Source organism: Lepus europaeus, chromosome 23, assembly GCF_033115175.1.
Source record: "Lepus europaeus isolate LE1 chromosome 23, mLepTim1.pri, whole genome shotgun sequence".
In the NCBI taxonomy this organism is placed as follows: Eukaryota; Metazoa; Chordata; class Mammalia; order Lagomorpha; family Leporidae; genus Lepus; species Lepus europaeus.
In genome coordinates this window covers 18,629,287-18,649,588 of record NC_084849.1, presented here as the reverse complement: position 1 = coordinate 18,649,588, position 20,302 = coordinate 18,629,287, and the positions used below count along the sequence as shown (strand labels likewise).

General features: G+C 53.7%; 1 protein-coding gene across 1 annotated transcript in view; it reads right to left on the bottom strand.

The window, feature by feature from the left end:
* The window catches only part of SGSM1 (small G protein signaling modulator 1), a 107,713-nt gene that overhangs the window by 32,832 nt on the left and 54,579 nt on the right, over nt 1–20,302 (bottom strand). The window contains exons 7-16 of the mRNA XM_062182315.1: nt 19,961–20,028; nt 19,567–19,712; nt 19,301–19,432; nt 15,864–15,988; nt 13,536–13,603; nt 12,106–12,269; nt 11,774–11,906; nt 5,615–5,753; nt 2,741–2,805; nt 425–570 (exon numbers count right to left, since the gene is read on the bottom strand). Of these exons, the coding sequence (XP_062038299.1) occupies nt 425–570; nt 2,741–2,805; nt 5,615–5,753; nt 11,774–11,906; nt 12,106–12,269; nt 13,536–13,603; nt 15,864–15,988; nt 19,301–19,432; nt 19,567–19,712; nt 19,961–20,028 (1,186 nt within the window). The remainder of the gene's footprint in view (nt 1–424; nt 571–2,740; nt 2,806–5,614; nt 5,754–11,773; nt 11,907–12,105; nt 12,270–13,535; nt 13,604–15,863; nt 15,989–19,300; nt 19,433–19,566; nt 19,713–19,960; nt 20,029–20,302) is intronic.

Below are 20,302 nucleotides of genomic sequence, written 5' to 3'. Positions count from 1 at the left end.
AGATATTTTGGGGTTGGGATCCAAGTCTATCATGAAATTCATTTATGTTTCATATATACCTTACACACACAACCTGGAAGTGATTTTACACAACATTTTTAGTGCACCTGCATTTTGGTTGCAACCTGTCACCTGAGGTCAGGTGTGGTTTCAGGTTGGTGCTCAACACATTTTGGATTCTGGAGCATTTTGGAGCATTCGGATTTTTGTATTAGGGATGTTCCTGTATATGTTTTCCATTTCCTGCAATCTCCACCCACACCAGCTCAAAATGCTCCAGAGGAGGAAGGGACCTTCAACTTCCACGTGCAGAAGCCAAGCACATCAATGTGAGCCCCGAGCAGGTGCACTCAATTCTCAGATGGCAACACAGCCTCCCCCGAAGTCTCGGTTCCCATGCAGAGCACGTGGAGCCAAGCCTTACTGTGCTATCCTGCAGGTACTGCTCCCAGATCCCGACCGTCAGCCCCTGTCCAGCATCGCAGGGCAAGTCTGGAGACACGATCATGTGATTGACCAAGGCCGATAGGTGCGTCCTCACGGTGGACAGGTGTCTGCAGTAGGCCAGCCCTGGCAGGGGAGGGAAGGAAAGTGTCACTGCCCGCCATCTGATGTCTCAGACCTTGACTCCCAGAGTTTCGGAAGTGCTGTCCCACCCCCGCCCCCCACCTCACTGAACCCCCACAACCCAGAGAACTCTCATCAGCCCCCTTTTCCAGGCAGTGAGTATGAATTTTGGAAGAGTGAAGCTCTTGCTGACTTGACTGTCTGAAGATTCTGTGACCCTGGGGGAGTCTGGGACAAGGTGACACCACCCTCTCCTTTGCAGTCAAGGCATTGACACAGAGCCTGGAGGCCAAGAGGGGCAGGAAGGAAGGAGGCAGGGACTCCTTGTGCCCTCTGTTCCTCCAACCCACACAAGGACAAAACGACACGGATGGCTCCCGTTCAGATTGCAGCCGCATAATGAAGGCCTGGCAAGTCGGTAGCAGGGAGATGCTGAGAGCACCCAGTTTGCTTCCAGAGATACTGGGTAGGCTTCTGGTGTAGTGAGTGAGATGCTGGCTAAGAAACCCGCATCCCACACTGAGTGCCTGGCTCCAAGTCTGTTTCACTTCTGCTTCCAGCTTCCTGCCAGTGTACACTCTAGGAGGCAGCAGGTGATGGCTCAAGGACTTGAGTCCCTGCCAGCTGTTTGAGATACCCCAGAGAGAGAGCCCAGCTCCCACATTTGGCCTGGCTCAGCCCTGGGTGCTGTGGGCACTTGTGGAATCAATCAGAAGCTAGGATTCATCCTCTCTCTCCCTTGTTTTTCTTTCTCCCTTCCCCCTACCTTTTTCATTCTCCCCCTTCCAAATAATACATAAATAAATCTTTTAAAAAATAGTCCTGCCCCCTAAAAAAGAAGAAATGCCCCCAAAGTGCCACCCAGCGTGCCTGGAGGGCACTGGGCACAGCCGAAGCACTTGGGGTCTGTGCTTTTCACTCTGACCAGGCCCCCTCCTCCCTCCCACAATTCCTAGAGAATCCCGAACCTTCTGAGCACTCACCCCTACCAAAAACGGGGATATGATGATGATGATGACGATGGCAGAATAGCTAGCATTTACATAGTATACGTCCTGTTCCAGGAAGCTGCTCCCAGAGTTTGCCTAACTGAACTCCTGTAACTATTACCACAACCTGTGAAGCAGGCATTGCTATTATCTCCATCTTCTCCATGGGGTAAACTGAGGCACGCCAGTTCTATCACTCACCCAAGTGACGGCATTAGGAAATGTGGAGCTGGGATTTGAACCCTAAGCTACCTGACTCCAGAATCTAGGCTCTCAACTACTCCAAGGAATGAGCCACATTATCCGCTGGGGAGAGCATTCTAGATGCATCTTGAACCCCACTCCTCTTTCTAGAAGGGCTTCCACTGGGATCCGATCAATACTTGCCCAGTGTCTGCTGCGAGCCAGTAACCTTAGACAGCAGCCCGGGCAGTAACAGGACAGGCAGACACCTCGGCCGAGTGGGGCTCATGCTCTCCCTGCCTCCACAGGCATTCAACATACCGGCTGCACTGCTGCTTCCCGGGCCCACACCAGTGATGTGAGGACGTCTCTAAAATTCCTGAAAATACCCCGGTTTTTATTTCCCTGTGAGGCTGGACAGTAAAACCCGCTAAGGGTCAACAGGTCAGAGAGGGCAACACAAAGCCCCCGCAGTGAGACGGAGCAGCTCTGCCACCTGGGAGCTGCGTGTCCTCAGGAAGTCACTTTGCCTTTCCACGCCTTAGTTTCCCCATCTGCTGACTGGAATCATCAGAATACCTACGTCATGAGTTTAATTTTTTAAGTTTTGGAGAAGGGATCTTCTTGCATTTCTGCCTACCAGAGAAGGGGACCGACATTCACAGAATTCCTGGGACATACAGCACCAGGGGGCGGGGCTTTAAGCACGCACCTCGTTCAGCCCTGAAAATTCACCCCAAGGTGGGCCCTGGGGATGCAGTGGTGATTGCAAAGGGGCCCCACCGCTCACTGTCCTCCCTGAAGACCCAGGGATACAATTTACCCCCAGTTGGCTGCTGAGAAAAATCGAGGCTCGGGGAGCCAAAGGCAGACATGCGGGAAATAGAGGAGCAGAAGTTCAAATTCCAGACCAGGATCCCTCCCCTGAGACTGCTGGCATACAGTAGGTACTCAATAAGTGCTCCTCAGAGACCCTCCTGGCAATGAGGACCAATACGCACATCCGTAGAAGGCTCTAGAAAGGATCTGGTACTTCATATTGTCACAGAGAAGTTTCAGGGGTGCCCTGCAGGTGGAGAGAGAGAAGATGCTTAGAACAGATTGACACACAGCCCTGGTTTGCTGGAGAGGAGCCCAGCTTGTTATCTGTAGAGGGCAGGTTGAAGTCAGCCAGCCACGGGGACTACAAGGAGGGCCACTATTATTTCTACCCACAGAGCATCACTGCCCCCTCTTAGGCTACCAGTGTCCTCGGTGCCCCAATTTTCCTTCGAGGAATCACCCCCTCCCTAACTCTTCTCTGTGGTTTGGATGGGGATGGATGACTCCACCCAGTAATAGTTCAGATTGGATTCATAATGACTGGGTCAGAGACGGTCATGTGACCTAACCTGGGCCAATGAGAATCAGTCCTGGGACTTTTGTCAGAACTACTAGGAAATATGCACTCTCCTGTCCTCGAGTCAGTCGCTCAGCCAGAGGGGATGCTGGGCGGTGGCTGCAGGGAGCCATCCTTGTCCCTGCACATGGAGGGCCTGCCTAACAACGACATCCTAGAGCCAGCAGAGCCGCCAAGCTGAAGAACAGAGAGAGCAGCTGGGTCTGGCCATGCCTGAAGCCACTGTGCCTCTGGATTTCCCATTTATGCCAACGCATGTTCTTTCTTCCTTGAGCCAGTCTGAAGCAGGTTTCTACCACTTGGAAAGACAAATGTGACTTCTAAAATGACCCAGTGGAACCCAAACAAACCAAACTGGGATTCAGCTTCTTCGGCTGAGTACAAAGCTGATGTCTCAGCTTCTCCTTACGTGGGAATTTGGGGGCCTGGGGGGTACTTTTGTCTGCAAGAGGAAGTGAGGCTCCAGCGTTGTTGGAGAGAACAAGGGCTGCTGGAGGGACCGCTGTACAGTCAAGAAGAGGACAGAGTGGAAGGACATCTGGACACGTACTCCCAGGACGCCCCAGGGAAGACCGGGCAGGGAGCATGGCGTTCACCTGCCAGCTACACACACAGGAGCAGGAACGTTCAGGGTCCCCACTCGAGCCCCCAGGTCGGTAAGGCTCACACCTGCTGGGGTTTCCCAAGAACAGCATCTCACGGACAACTGTGCCACAGGGGACTCGGCCCTCTGCAAACTCCCCCTCAGGACAGGTGTGCAGAGATGCTGAGAGTGGGTACTGGGCTACAACAGCATCTCTCAGTGGTCCATGAAACACCAGCCCAAGAGACCTTGACCTAGGACCTTGGGATCACGATAAATGCGGACCCTGGGTCAGCAGGCTGAGGATGAGGGGCTGAGAATCTGCCTGGGTGATTCTGATGCTGGTACAGAGGAGCGAGGGGTTGCATGCTTCACACCTTTGATGATGGATCCCTACTACTCTCCCTGGACTGAGGGCTGGACCACCCACTGGGACAGGTGCCTTCCTGTCTTCCCTGGACTAAAGGATTCCATTTTCTGAGACCAGGCCAGGCTGGGCCAAGAGGAAACATTTCATGAATTGGCTGAGGCAGGGGCCAGTGTTGTGGTGTATTGGGTTAAGCCGCCACCTGCGACGCTGGCATCCTATATGGGCACCAGTTCAAGTCCCAGCTGCTCCACTTCCAATCCAGCTCTCTGCTAATGCACCTGGGAAAGCAGCAGAAGCCGGCCCAAGTGTTTGGGGGCCCTGCACACACATTGGAGATTCAGAGGAAGCTCCAAGCTCCTGGCTTTGGCCTGGTCCAGCCTCAGCTCTTGTGGCCATTTAGGGAGTGAACCAGTGGATGGAAGATCTATCTCTCCCTCTCTCTCTAACTCTGCCTTTCAAATAAATAAAAAATATATCTTTAAAATGATAAATATATATATAAAGAATGCAGCATATCAGTCCCCATGTACTGAATCAGAAAATGCATTAATTAAAAAAAAAGAAAGAATTAGCTAAGACATTCCAAACAGACAAAATCCCTATGAGCAAGGAAGAGATGAGACTGGAATCTCACTTCATTCAATAAAATAGCATTGTTGACTGAGCATCACCAAGCACCAGGTATCACATGCTAGCCACTTTTTCTAAAAAAAAAAAAAGATTTATTTATTTATTTGAGAGGCAGAGTTACAGACAGAGAGAGACACAGAAAGAAAGGTCTTCCACAAGCTGGTTCACTCCCAAATGGCCACAACAGCAGGTCCTTCTTCACCCACATGGGTGCAGGGGCCTAAGGGCTTGGGCCATCTTCCACTGCTTTCCCAGACCATCAGCAGGGAGCTGGATGGGAAGTGGAACAGCTGGGACTCAAACCAGTGCCTATATGGGATGCCAGAGCCACAGGCAGATGCTTAACCTACTGTGCCACAGTGCCGGCCCCATGCTGGCCACTTTTGATCATTAAGTGATTTAACTCTTACAATGATCACACAAAGTAAACATTAGTATTTCCATCTTGTAAGGAGTCAACTAAGATCTATGCATCTGTCATTAAATAATATTTCTGGCTTCTTCCAGGCACCTGGTGGGACTCACTTGCTGGCCCTTGTTGGATGGAACGTTTTCCCTTGGTCTCTGTGGCTGTCAACGATTGAGATAGTAGCTGCTCCTTCAGCTGAATGCATCAGTGTGGGGAAAATAGAGCCCTCGGCTGACCCATGATAAGACGCAGAGCATACATGACAAAACCTGAGCTGCAGAAAGCCTCTGAGGTTTTAGGACTGTGTGCAGCCTAGCCATGTTTATCCTGAGGGATACATGGTAGGTAATCTCCAACAGCTAGGACTTTGCCAAGCAAGGATCCCATCTAGATCTGGTTGATTCCATTGCCGGGCAAGAAATGGACACGCACGAACTTGTAGCAAACCCTTCATCCCCTCCATTTACAGTTCCAGTTCTCCTACCTCTCATGGTTGCAGCCATTGGTTGAGCTACCATCAGCAGAGCCACTCTGTGAACAGGATGAGCAGGAAGATTTCCGAGGGCTGGGTTGCCATAGGGATGGGAGGTTGTTCACGGAGACATCCATCAGATCCTGGGGCACTGTAGTATGGAGGAGGGGGACAGAAGAGCTCTGGTGAGGTTTATGTAGATCACAGGGTCCTCACCCCAAAGCAAGCAGCTCCCTTGTCAGGCCAGCAGAGCTAGGGAAAGACCCTGGACCTGAGAGCAGGAAACAGTGACCCCAGTGTTGATCCAAGCCTTGAGCCCAGGTGATTCAAGGAAAGCCATTACCCAAATTTGGGGTGCCCAGAAGATGGGCAGAGAGAACTACAGCTGACAAAAGAGGAAGACAAGAGTGAGAGAGAGAGCAGAGCCAAGGAAACAGGTCCAATCCCTGAGCAGGCGGCCAAGACTCGCCATGTTGTCATTTAGCTCTGCTTACAGAGCGGTTACAGGGAGGAGGGGGCCTGCAGGGTGCTTCTGGAGAAGGCACATGGTCTGTCCCTGGAGAGCTCCTGGTGGGGAGACCCATCTCAATCAATGAGGCAGGGCACCCATAGGCCAGAGACCCAGTGGGTTCTGGTGGTGGGCATTGGTGCTGTCCTTGGTCCTGACTCATAAAACTGTTCCACAAAGTGGGTCTCGAACAGATTGGCAACTCCCCAGAATCATGTGGGGGCTCGTTAAAAAAAGCCACATGCCCATCCTGTATCACTGGCCTACAAAATCAACACTTCCTGGATGTGTCCTGGAGACACACCCCCAAAGTTGTATTTTTAAAACAACTGTGATAGAGTAGTAATATCTAAGGGTCCCCTAATCTAAATCCTAGACATTGGTGATTCCTGGCCAGCTGCTCCCAATATTTAGCACTAAATTTCCCTTCCTTTTTTCTTTCTCACTTTCATGAAAACCTCAGTCTTTGCATAAGCACAGAACAGAATACTGTTGACATATACTTTATCATGTCTACAGTCAACTTCCTGGCCTGTTGGCAGTTCTAGACAGGTGTGAGTGTTTATTTTCTCTAGGACAGGGCTCAGGATAAACTTTTCGTATAAAAGGCCAGGTAGTAAATATTTTACAGCCTGTGAGCCATTTGGTCTCCACCATAACCACTCAGCACTTGTCATGGTGAAAAAGTAGATGCATGTGTACAAGAGGTAAGCAAATGAGCATGTTCCAATAAAACTTTATTTATAGGCACTGAAATATGAGCTTGTCATTTTCACGTGTCACAAAAATATCATCCTTCCTTTATTCCATTATTTAAGAATATAAAAATCATTTTCCGCTCTGGGGCGGTACAGAGTGAGGCCGGGTTTGGCCAGGGGCCATGGTTTTCTGATTCCTGCTCTAGTTCAGGGAGGCACGTTTTCTGACACTCCCTGGCCCCACCAGGATAGCTGGCGATACCCTGCCTCTTCTCTTGTGTGTAAAGGAAGAGGGAGCTGTGGCCCCGCCCCACTCTCATCAGAGCTCAGCGGCTGACCAGGTCAACCCCTACCCATCGACAGAGTAGGAAGCTGCCCGCAGAAAGTGGTTCTCACAGTTACCACGTGTGGCTTGTTACAGTCCCCTGTGCAGACTCACCAGTGAGCTGACCACGGAAGAGCAGCGAGCCTCTATAAAATATTCTAGAAATATACCCCTAGTTCTAAGCCAATCTCAGGGAAGCAACCATGTATGGAAGCCCAGGTATGGCAACCATGTCGCCATCCCAATTCCTCCTACCCATGCAGACATCACCAATGGATTTCTTCATTACCGAACCCACAACACAACACTCCACTACAGAGTGAGGGCTGGTCAGTGTGAGGACATCCATCTGTCTCCTGCTTCCATCTCCCAAGATTCAAATGACAACATGGCAGAGGTGGCTGGCACTCAGCCCCAGGGGAAGGGGGGAGCCCAGACATTACTGGGGGGCTGCTCCTTCGGGCCTGGTGTTGGGAGGATGGCATCCCGTCTGGTACGTGCCCACGTACTCCCCCTGGCCACCACCAGCATGGAGTGACCTGCAGGAACCATCATCCAGGCAGGACCCACGGAGATGGAGGAAGAGCTGCCCGAGAGGCCGGGAGCAACTTGAGACACAAAACAAAGAGAACTGGTGAGGTGGGAGTGAGGCGGATGGAACACTGGCACGGCGACAGGAACCAATTCCCGGGACTCAAACCCTTCCTCTGTACTGCTTCACGCAGCTCCCATGCAAACTGTGTTTGAGTAGAGTTAAAATGCTGATATTAGACAGTGCCTATCACGTGCTGAGTGCTGGGCTAGGCAGGGGTTTACCTATGCGACCTGCAAGGGACGCATTTCGTATTTTGTAGAAGGAGAAACTGAGGTTTAGAATCACCCAAAGCCCCACCAGGTAGTAACTGGCTCACGTGGTCTTTTTTTATTTTTTTATTTACTTTTTTTTTTTGACAGGCAGAGTTAGACAGTGAGAAAGAGACAGAGAGAGAAAGCTCTTCCTTCCGTTGGTTCACCCCCCAAATGGCCGCCACGGCCGGTGCTGCGACGATCCGAAGCCAGGAGCCAGGTGCTTCCTCCTGGTCTCCCATGCGGGTGCAGGGCCCAAGCACTTGGGCCATCCTCCACTGCCTTCCCGGGCCACAGCAGAGAGCTGGACTGGAAGAGGAGCAACCGGGACAGGACCTGGCACCCCAATCAAGACTACAACCCAGGGTGCCGGCGCCACAGGCAGAGGATTAGCCAAGTGAGCCATGGCGCCGGCCCGTGTGGTCTTTTTGATAGAAGTCCCCCTTCTCCTTCCACTAATAACATCTTGCACCCACTTACTAATCACAGTTACTATCATTATCCCCTCTCACACATTAGAAAACTGAGGCATAGGGGATTTAAGCAAGCCCAAGACCACCAAGCTATTCAGTGGAGCTGAGAATCTGGCCCAGGGGCTTTGTCCCTGAGAGCCATTCTCACTCCCTCAGCAGTTTTCCCATCAGCTGCTATCTCCCCCACACCCTTGGTGCTCCACAGGGGCAATTTTGTCGCTGTCTGGAGACCTTCTTCATTGTTACAACCCGGGGACTATCAAGATGTCATTGGCATCCAGTGGCCGGAAGCCAGAGATACTGCCCAACATCCTACGCCATTCAAGACAACCTCACACACCCAAAGAACAATTTGGCTCAGGCTGTCAACAGAGCTGAGGCCGAGAAACACGGCACCAGATCAACACTGTCCAACAGAAACAAGACCGGGCCACATGTGCCATTCAAAATCTTCCAGCAACCACACTCAAAAGATAAACACAAACAGGTGAAATCAATCCCAACAATATATTGGGTCTAACTCAATATATATATAAAAGTTATTCCTTCAACATCTCAATGTACAATTATAAATATTTTACAATATTTTCTGCACAAAGTTTTCAAAATCTGGTGAGCGCGTTATGCTCACGGTGGGGCGGGGTGGGGGTGGGGGTGTGTGTTAAAGGCCCAGGCATTCGAATCCTAGCCATGACAAGAATTGGCCAGTTGCTTCTCCTTTCTGTGTCCCAGTTTCTTCCTCGGAAAAATATATTATCAAAAATATATTATAGCCGGTGCCGCGGCTCAATAGGCTAATCCTCCGCCTGCGGTGCCGGCACCCCGGGTTCTAGTCCCGGTCGGGGCGCCGGATTCTGTCCCGGTTGCTCCTCTTCCAGGCCAGCTCTCTGCTATGGCCCGGGAAGGCAGTGGAGGATGGCCCAGGTCTTTGGGCCCTGCACCTGCATGGGAGACCAGGAGAAGCACCTGGCTCCTGACTTCGGATTAGTGCAGTGCAACGGCCGCGGCGGCCATTGGAGGGTGAACCAACAGCAAAGGAAGACCTTTCTCTCTGTCTCTCTCTCACTGTCCACTCTGCCTGTATATATATATATCATAATACACCGAGCCCTCAGAGTATGACCCTGGATGGGGCATCATCAATGCTCACTCTGCACACAAGAGGACAAGTCCTCCGGTCCAGTGCTGCGGTAGGGCTGGACTCCATGATGCCCCAAGCAGGGGCACCCAGAGGACTCTGGATAATGCCTGGAGACACTTCTCACCATTTCAACTTGCAGAGGGTTGGGTTTGCTACATGGCCGCTCACGGGCAGAGACCAGAGATGCTGCTCAACCCTCCAAGGCCCAGCCCCCACCACTCGAGAGTTCTTCCATCCAACGCATCAGCAGTGCTAGGGCTGAGAAGCCCTGTTCTAAAGACACCGACTTAGCTGGGGTTTCCCCAAAGGCAGACCGGATCCAAGGGCAAGTAGGTTATTTGGGAGGTATTCCCAAAGGCACCAGAAGCGGGGAGGTGAGAGAAGACAGGGAAGAAAAGGTAGAGCATAAAGGGGCAGTGGCCGGCAACAGGGCTTTGTCTCCTGGAGACTGTGCAGCACTCACATCTCAGAGTTGGCTCACGCAGAGGCGAGGGAGGTGTTCTTACACCCACCCTGTCCATCATGGGCCGAGGGCTGCTCCAGGCACGCAGCGACTCCCTGACACTTCCAGTACGTGCTGCCTGGGGGCAGCAGGGACCCTGGTGGCCAGAGAAACACCTCTGGGTTTCTCTGGGAGCTGGCAGTTGAATGGCATGCATGAGACAGGAAGTGCCAAGAGGTGTGGGTGGGCACAGCAGGTGCGTGTCCTGCTGGCTAATGCCAAGCCCCACGAAGCCACCACGGGATAGCAGGGGTTTTCCCCACACAGGGAAAGCCTGCAGTGCCAGCCTGGCTCCCAGCACGGGCACACAGAGGGCCTGCAGGAGGCCCTGCTGGGAAGGCCGTTCCAGGGGTTCCAGCCCACTCTGATGAGCCAGCTCTCCAGCTAGTCTGTGTGGGGTGGGAGGCTCAAGTTCTCCGGGAACAGAAGTCGGCTCAGCACCAGGGGGGATTTCACCCACACCAACGGAGCCTTTTTGATGTTTGGGGCCAGAACAGCCTTGCTGTAAGGGCCAGGGCCGTGTGAGCCCAAGTACTATGGAGGGACCGGTCGGGGGGACACCACACAGGGGAACGGCATAGACAAGGCAATGAATGCTCACGACACCCTGGAGCACGGAAATGATAAAGGAACACGAGGCTCTGCTGGTGACCGGCCTCGAAGAAGCACCACGGGGGAAGGTACAGGTAACCTGGAAACACTGAGACCTTACCCCAAGCCCGCCCCCACGCCCCAGATCCCACTCAGCCACAGTGAGCAGCCCGGAACCACACAGGACGTCTGCTCCCCGAAGAGCCTCTCGCTGCCCTGCACGTGGCCATGTAAGCAAAGGGAGGCTCAGAGCTCCTGGGCATTGAGGGGGACCAACAGGGCGCAGAGGGCGAAATCAAATGAGGGTCACAGAAAGGCCTAGAACTCGACGCTAACTCAACAGACAGCCCAGTGGTGCTTACTAAATGCCACACCCACTTCTGAGTCCTTTTCACATATTCAGAGTCCTCGCGGCAGTCCCATGACAAGGATGACCTCGGGCTGCTTCCACCAGCCAAGCATCTGTCTGTCTCATGCAATCACATGCAAACCGCCCAGCACCTCGGGCATCTTGGGTGCGGGTGCCTAGTGCTTTGCTTCCCCTCTGCTAGCTCCCCTACCACTTCCTGAGGGCCTACTGTGTGCAAGCCTTAGTCCGTGCGCCTGACACTGATCACCTCGTCCTCTCATTGCATCCTTGCCACAGTGAGCCCTAGTGAAGACTAACAACAGGACTCTGATGGCAGCTAACATCAGAGTTCTCCATGTCTTCTCTCTCTTAGTCCTCAATAACTCTGCAAGATCAGGGCTGCAGACACCCCCACTCTTCAGATGAGGAAACTGAGGCACTGCCTGGGAAGAGTTCACTCAAGTCCACTCAGGACCCAGAACCCAGGCCCAGGCCACTACTCCCTGGCACCCCTTGTCCAGTGGCTTCTGTGGTAGCCAAGTACACAGTGGTCATTTGCTCTCCTCTGGGGGAAACCAAAGCTGTCCAGATACAAACCTCGTGATTCCAGCTACCCAGCCCCTACTCTGGCCTCAGGATCCAGATCTCTTGTCTTCTACTTCCAACCACTGGAGGTGGGTTCAGGGGCAGGTGCAGGTGGATCCCGGGATGCTGGGACCTGGGGACAGGGCGGCTCACCGAATTCCGACTGCATGCCAGGGTAGATGATCCTGAACACGTAGTCTGTGGCCTCGTCGTCCTCCTTGTCCGAAGACGTGGACTCAGCAGAGCCCTGAGGGCTTCGCTTGCGCAGTTTGGGGAACACCTTGCCCTGAAAGCACAGGTTCCACGCAGGGTTCCCTCCCCCGGCCCCGGGAACGCACCTGCCCCGCCTGCCCCACACGCTGCACACAGCCCGGGGGCTGAGCAGGGTGTGTGTGGGCCCACAAAGCCACGCCCGGGCACAGAGGTGAGAAGAACCTCCAGCGGCCCCAGCCCCAGCCTCCCCGGGCCTCCCCGAGGTCACTCACCTTCCCCCGCTGGGACCAGAGCGGGGGGTCCAGCTGCCCGTGGGGGAGCAGCCCGTTCTCCAGGCACGAGAGGAACTGCAGGAGGTGCCCGCCCTTGGGGAAGCGGAAGGGCGGCCTCTGGATGCCATCCTGGCTGACCAACACCACCGTCCCGCCGCTGTCCACTGCCGCGGCGACCGGCCAGAGGAGACCCAGTGGCAAGTCACTAGGAGACACAGTGACGGGGCCCTCCCTGCAAGCACACGCCCCTGGGGTGCCAAGCCAGACCCGGGGTCCCACTCCAAGGCTCTGGGAAAGGTCTGAGAGGTCGGGCCAGGGAGTCGACTACAGGGCAGGGTCGACAAGGGCATGCGTGGTCTCCCCACAGTCAGCCACCAAAGGCACCAGACGCTCCCAAGAATCTTCTACAAATACCCCCCCCCCTTATGTTTGGAGGCTTCCAGATTTTTCCCTGCTCAGGGCGGTAGTTGACTCTGGCTAGCAGGTGCTAAGCACTCACTGTATATAAGCACAGCACATTAAAGGCACCGTCTCATTGCAACACAACATCCCCCGATTAAACGGAGGCTCAGAGAGATTGAGGAAGTTCTTGGAGATCACACAGCCGACGAGGGGGCAGAGCCTGGGTCTGACCCCAGGTCTGTCTCCCTACAAAGGCTTCACCCATTGTGTTTCAAGCCTGCCTTGCCTCAAGCAGGACTGCCCTCTGCCGTGCTGGCCATCCCTTCCTCTGATGTAGGAGCACACACTACTGGTCTCAGATCTTCAGAGTACTAAGTTTAGGGTCGCAAAGACCAGGGTTCAAGTCCGGGCTCTGGAAGTTGCAGGCTATGCGGCTTTGCACTACGCTGCTCCTCACCTCTAAAACATGAGTGATGTCACCCCCCTTCAGTGGGGTGCTATGACAATTAAGTGACAGGCAAGCGACCACTTAGAGCCGTGCTCGGCACATTATAAATGTTCAATAAACGCCAGCCACTAACATCAAACGCGGCTTTGACACTGAGCCTGTAACATACAAAGAGGACTTCAAATGCTCATAGAAAATTGAATTAAAGATAAGTTTATTTCACTGCCAACATGTTGAAATCCAGGCACATTGGAGTCCTTGCAGAGTTCAAGGAAGACGCATGTTATGAAATAAACTGCACGGATTCAACATGTTGGCAGCAAGAGAAACTCATCTTTGAATTCGGGTTTTCTGTGAACATTCTGATACATCATGTGATCTTCACGGCAACCCCATGAGAAGGTGCTGTTAGGATACCCATTTTACAGATGGGGATGCAAAGGCTCAGAGTGGTGAAGACACCAGCCTGGGACAGCACAGGTAACATGGGCAGCCCAGGATGCCAGTGGGTAGGGATGGAGGCCGACAGAAGATCCAAGAGGACCCCTAGCCAGCCCCGGGCTGCCCCCACAGTCCCTACCTTGCTGGTGGCAGTGCAGGTAGACAATCTCCTCCAAGCGGATGGTCATGGCATAGTCCCAGTAGACGCTGGAAGGGGAGGGAAGCTCAAGTTTGCAGGACGCTTGCTTACGTCACTGTGGGGAGGGCTCAGGAGGCAAAGGGCCACACCCACGGGCTCCTGAGCCTCAGTTTCCTCCTCTAAGAAAAAACTTGAAGAACCCAGCTCTAATGCCACACCACCGTCCCTGGGCAGGAAGCAGAAGAGGCACTCAACAGGCTTGACCTCAGAGGTCCCAGCAGTGCGGGTTTCTCTGAGCCTCAGTTTCCTCCTCTACAAAACAGATATTATTCCAACACCTGCCTCACGGTGGTGTGAGGTGCAATAGAATCGCAGCATTTCAAGGGTCCAACACGGCGGATACACAGCCTTTTCTGGCGTGGGCACTCAGCCTGGATGTTGAGACCCATTAGGGGGCCGGTGCTGTGGGTTAAAGTCCTGGCCTGAAGCGCTGGAATCCCATATGGGTGCCAGTTCAAGACCCGGCTGCTCCACTTCCAATCCAGCTCTCTGCTATGGCCTGGGAAAGCAGCAGAAGATGGCCCAAGTCCTTGGGCCCCTGCACCCACATGGGAGACCCAGAAGCTCCTGGCTCCTGCCTTCTGGTCGGCGCAGCTCCGTCCATTGCAGCCATTTGGGGAGTGAACCAGCAGATGGAAGACCTCTCTCTCTCTCTGCCTCTGCCTCTTCTCTTTCTGTGTAACTCTGACTTTCAAATAAATAAATAAATCTTTTTTTTTTTTTTTAAAAAGATACCCACTAGGATGTCTGTGTCCCACACTGGAATGCCAGCTGCAGCTCCCGACCCCAGCTTCCTGCTAACACAAATCTCGGCAGGTGGTGGTGAGGGCTCTAGCGATCAGGTTCCTGCCACCCATGTGGGAGACTCATATTGAATTACTGGTTCCCACCTATGGCCTTGGCCCAGCCAAATGCAGGCATTTGGGGGAGTGAACCAGCAAATGGGAGCCCCTCTCTCTCTGTCTGTCTCTCCAGGCTGACAGCACCTCCTCGGTCCCTATGCTGTCTCTCTAGGAGGGTCTCCTGATTGGAAATCCCAGAGTTTGGCAGGAGTGGGGACCAACGACGCGGCCCAACAGGAAGTGAGCAGCTTAGCGAGCACCCTCACTCACTCCAAGACGGACGCCCTCCCCCGAGGCTAACAGGAAAGAGAACACAAGGACGTTCTGGTTGTGTTCCTTGCAAAGAGTCATTTCTTTATGACAGACACGTGCCTATGTGCTCAAATACTTATTTACTGTTAAGTCATATGACATCTGCAAGGGAAGGGGGTGGAGTGTTGGGAACCTCAGTTCTGTTTTTACGTTAACAATTCTTCATGATGACATTTTTTTTTTGTTTGTTTTGTTTTTTGTTTTTGTTTGTTTTTTTAAAGAGCAAAGAAAACTAGGACTAAATGCGGACTTGGAGCAGCTCAAACCACGGCTCTCCCTCCCCACCAGGCGGCTGAGCTCCTCCAGGGCAGCAGCTGGGCCGGCCTCACCTTGGCCTGTGACTGCACTTGGTTCTTCCTAAAGGCTCCCGGTGTGGCGCTAGGACACAGGCGTGCAGCAGGGAACCCCGCCCCCACATTTCCTTCGGGCAGGCGGGACTCTGTAGCTGTGGCTGGGTTCCCAGACGCTGCAGCCCCAGGCTAGGTCCTGCTAACCACTGCAGCTCCTGTTTCTACCAAGTGAAGGAGAGGGTGACAGAACACTGGGGAGTAATTTGCCATCTGTAGCCTTAGATCTTTGTGAAGATTTCTCTCTTTGGCTGGGGTTTTTTGTTTTTTGTTTCTTGACCGGCAGAGTGGACAGTAAGAGAAAGACAGACAGACAGAAAGGTCTTCCTTTGCCGTTGGTTCACCCTCCAATGGCCGCTGCAGCCGGTGCACTATGCTGATCCAAAGGCAGGAGCCAGGTGCTTATCCTGGTCTCCCATGGGGTGCAGGGCCCAAGGGCTTGGGCCATCCTCCACTGCACTCCTGGGCCACAGCAGAGAGCTGGCCTGGAAGAGGGGCAACCGGGACAAAATCCGGCGCCCTGACCGGGACTAGAACCCAGTGTGCAGGCACCACTAGGCGGAGGATTAGCCTGTTGAGCCATGGCGCCGGCCTGGCTGGGGTTTTGACCTGGGTACCACCTAATTCCTAAATGCTAAGATGCTTCCAGTTGGTTTCTGGGTCCTCCTGCATGTCTGAGTGAACCCTGAGGCACACAAGCAAGGTGGGCACACAAGCAAGCAGAGGCCAGGAGAGAGCAGGAGACACGTGACGGACTCAGGGCCTACCTCTTCTCATAGTCCAGGTCCCCCACAGACCCATTCATCAGCTGGTTGGGCGTCCATTTCAAGGTCATGACGTCAGCCGTCTGGTGGAGGGACAGGTACCCCGGCACAGCCTCCATGTCATCCCTCTGCAGAGAGAAGGGGAGACTCAGGCCTGGCTGCAGGGCTGGAGTCTTGGCAGGCGCGGGCCCTGGTCTCTTTAAGTCAAGGTCGCATAACTGGATCGGAGAGGCGGGGCTGCCCCTTTCCCAGCCAAGTGCAGGTCCCTAAACCTCCTCCCAGGTGGCCGTACACAGCAGGGCTGCTTGCAGCCAGCCTTCCAGGATGGGCTGTGCAGAGTGCACCTGCGATGGTGCCCCAGCACAGTCCCGCTCGCGCCTCCCTCCTGAGGTTACACGGACCTGCTCCAAAGTGGGTTTTTTTTCTTTTCTTTTTTTTTTTTTTTTTTAAGAGCCGAGACAGGGGCTCTGTGCCTCTACCCATCACCCCGTGCAAAGCAGAAGCCTTCAAGCAGAAAGACATGGCAGCTCTGTGACCTACCCCACAGATACTACCCACCACCCTCTTTGCCAAACACCCCCCACACTCCCCAACCCTGCCCCCAAGCCAGACCTCTTGCCATCCCAGAATTTACCTACAGGATTTCCTTCCTGCTCTGTTCCAGCCCCAGGGGGACAGGCAACGTGCCCACCCCTCACGCACCGAGGAGGCTGCCTCTCCGCCAATTCCCCACAGCAAGCACGACGGACATGTACTGAGCACCAGGCGTGCACTGTGCAGGGCTCAGTCTTCCCACGCACCGTCTCCACGCGGCCACCCGTGCTGGACCCGCCACAGGGGAACACGGCAGCACTGCACTGGTCCCAAGACACCCATTTCGTTTGCTCCCATCTTACTGTCCCTGAAATGGGCGTGTGTCTCATCAGCGGCCACACACAGCTGTGACGCGCTGTGCTCGTCCGAGCCCCACAAATCAGAGCTGCTCGCACCGTCACCGCAGTCACGTTTGCTGTGTGCTTTAGCCTTCGCCCGCGGAGCACGGCTGCTATTTTAAGCGTCTTCAGAGAGCTCAGACTGGGATTCAGCTTTGCACTGGGGGAAGCCACTTGGAACGCAGAGAGGCTGGCGACCGAGCAGCCGAGTGCTGATGTGTGATATTGGCAAAACAGGCACTCGTTCCTCCCCGCGGGGACGCCCACAGTTTCAGGTTTCCTCATAAAACCAGCAACTAAGTACTTTATGGGATAGAGGCCCAGCCCAGAGACGGGAGTGGGCACTCTCGCGAGACACGCTGCACTTCTGGTGCACTTGGTTCACAGGTCACCTTCCTTGTTGCGGAAAGGGACACAGAGGGAATTGTTTTCAGCTTTGTGAGCCACACCACTCAGCTCTGCCATGGTAGCCTGAACGCACCTTCACACTAATGGTGTGGCTGTGTCTCAATAAAGCTTTATTTACAAACATGGCTGGAGGGCCACATTTAGCCCATGGACTATGGTGTGTTGATCCCTTCTGTTGATGGAACAGAAAATGACACATGGAGACCTGCCGCCTGTAGCACTGGAATCCCATATGGGCACCAGTTCGAGTCCTGGCTGCTCCACTTCCGATCCAGTTCCCTGCTAATGTGCCTGGGAAAGCAGCTGAGGATGGCCCAAGTGCTTGGGCCTCTGCACCCACCCACATGGGAGACCAGGATGAAGCTCCTGGCTTCAGCCTGGCTCAGCCCTGGCTATTGCAGCCACTTGAGGAATGAACCGGTAAATGGAAGATCTCATTCTCTCTCTTTCAAATAAATAAACAAAAACAATAATAAAACCAAGGGTACTTTAAAAAGTTCAAGGAGAAAATAAATTACAAAGTAAGTTCATTTGGGGGCAAAAAATATTGAGCCCATGCACAGGTTTCTCGTAACATACGTGTCCATGGACTTCTGGAAGATTCTTCCTATGTCCAACAAAGTCTCCGAGAGCTCTTTCAAAAAAGCTTGAGCTAAAATTCCTAAGTAGTGAAAAGCTACATGATCTAAATAGACTTTTTAATTTCTTGATGGTCACATTAAAAATGGTGCACCTCCCATTCTTGGCTCCTAAGATCTATGGAAATAGGGTCTGGTACCACTGAGGCCCAGAGGGACGAGAGAGTGGCCGAGGGTGAGCCAGTGGCTGAAACCCAGAGAGCAGAGCTGGAGTAGCTGCCTCCCTCTGCTTCCTCCCAGCTGAGGCCAAACACCACACTGACCCTGCGACCAAAGGGCCCACGGGAAGGGACAAAGAGGACACTGCACGAGTGGGGGCTGCGGGTGCCTCGCTTGCCACTCATCCCTGGCACCTGGCTGACTGCTGGGGAACAGAGGGCAACTGATGAGTGGCACAGACTCTGGCACTGGCTGGCCCAAATTCCACGCCTAACCTGCCTCCTACTTCACTGGTATAGGCCTCCGTAGCATCATCAACAATGATGGCACCTGCCTCCAAAAGGTGTTAGGAGGTTTAAACGAGGTACTACAGTCCAAAGCACTCCACGCAGTGCAGGCTACAGTGAAAGTGCTTGTTAAGTATGTCAAGAAGATGATAATCCTTAGATCCTGAGCACCTAACACCCAAATCAGAGAGTAAGAGTGAATAGATGGGGGCCAGTGCTGTGGCATAGTGGGTAAAGCCACTGCCTACAGTGCTGGAATCCCGTATAAGTGCCGGTTCAAGTCCCGGCTACTCCACTTCTGATCCAGCTCTCTGCTGTGGCCTGGGAAGGCAGAAGAAGATGGCCCAAGTCCTTGGGCCACTGCACCCATGTGGGAAGACCTGGAGGAAGCACCTGGCTCCTGGCTTCAGGTCGGCACAGCTCCACTCTCTCTGTGTAGCTCTTTCAAATAACTAAATAAATCTTTTTTTAAAAAAGTGAATAGATGGACAAAAGGCTGGATAGACAAGTGGGTGAGTAGATAAACTGGAAAATAAGCACACTAAAATGAATGGGTGGGTGGATGGGTGGGCAAGTGGATGGGAGAAGGAAGGAAGGAAGGAGTTGACGAATGGATGGATGGGTGGATGGATGGATGGAGACAATGGCCAACAGATGAACGGATGGATATAAGTATAGACAGGTGGATGAATGAATGATGGGTGGACGTATAAATAGAGGGATGGGGGATATAGAGAACAAGACAGCCAATTGGTGGATAGATGGGTGGATGAATGCAGGAACAGAAGGAGACACCAACAGACGTATCAATGGATGAATGAATGTGTGGATGTGGGCAGACGGGTGAAGGGATGATGGGTAGGTGGGTGCTGGCAGACGGAGGAATGGATAGATGAGTGAGCAGGTGGCTGGGGGGACAGATAAATGGATTGCAGTCTGGAGCCAGAGGGAACCTGGGTTACATAACCTGGAGTCAGACCCTCGGGACAAGGTCCAGGCCCAGCATGAACTCTCACCGGCTGAACCAAGACGTTGTTCTTGCCATAGAGCAGGGTGGCCCGGGAGTTCTGGTGCAGGGACTCCACGTAGTCGCGGGCAGACAGGGACGGCCGGTCGTCCATGCTGCCACTTGAATGCCTTTTCTGGATCTGGGTACCAAGAGGGAGCAGGGACAAGTCCCGAAGTGACTTTTAGGGCCCCTGTCCCATTCTCCACCCCCGCCCAGGCCAAGTCCAAGCCTTGACGCAAGTCCGTCCCACGGCCCCACTGCCCACCGACTCACACAGAGCGCCGGGCGCTTGGTGGGTGAGTCCTGCCGGAGGTGCGAGCTGTGGATGCGGTGCCGCTGGACCAGCTCGTCGGCCGAGGGGTCCGTCCAGAAGTGGTCAGCAGTCTTCATCTTGGTGTACTCCAGGGCGCAAGGCCCCACTGCAGAGCACATGGGGCTGGGAATTGGAGCTCCCAAAAGTCCACCCTCCCGTCTGACCACCAGATGGGCCACGCCTTCGTCTCACTACCCCTCCCCACCAGGCAGGGAGGACACTCCAGAGTCCCCCAGAGAAGAGGCCAGAACAAAGGAGCCAGGGACAGCGAGCGACAGGTAGGAGTTGCTGGGTGAGGCTGGACTGAGGGCGGAGGGGCCCTCAGGAGCTGCCCCTGAGCACCAGCCCACTCACCCAACAGGGACGCGAGGATGGGGCCGTCCACGGGGTCCATCAGGAGAGCTTCCTTCTCATAGTATTTACTAGCAACACAGGAAAGAACACGCAGGTGTGGGGGGGACCAGCAGAGTGCACACGCTGACAGACTGAGTTCAATCCCCAGGGACAACTCAAAGCCTCCGCTGCTACTATAATTCTTGTATAATTAATAATGATTATTATTATGCTTAGCAATCCCTTTTCACAGATGGGATAATAATAATAGGAGTTTTATGGGGCTATTTGAAGGACTTCTGAGAGAAACAAGAGACGAATGGCATTTGGCACAGCGGTCGGCGTGCACCTGCTTAACAGGCC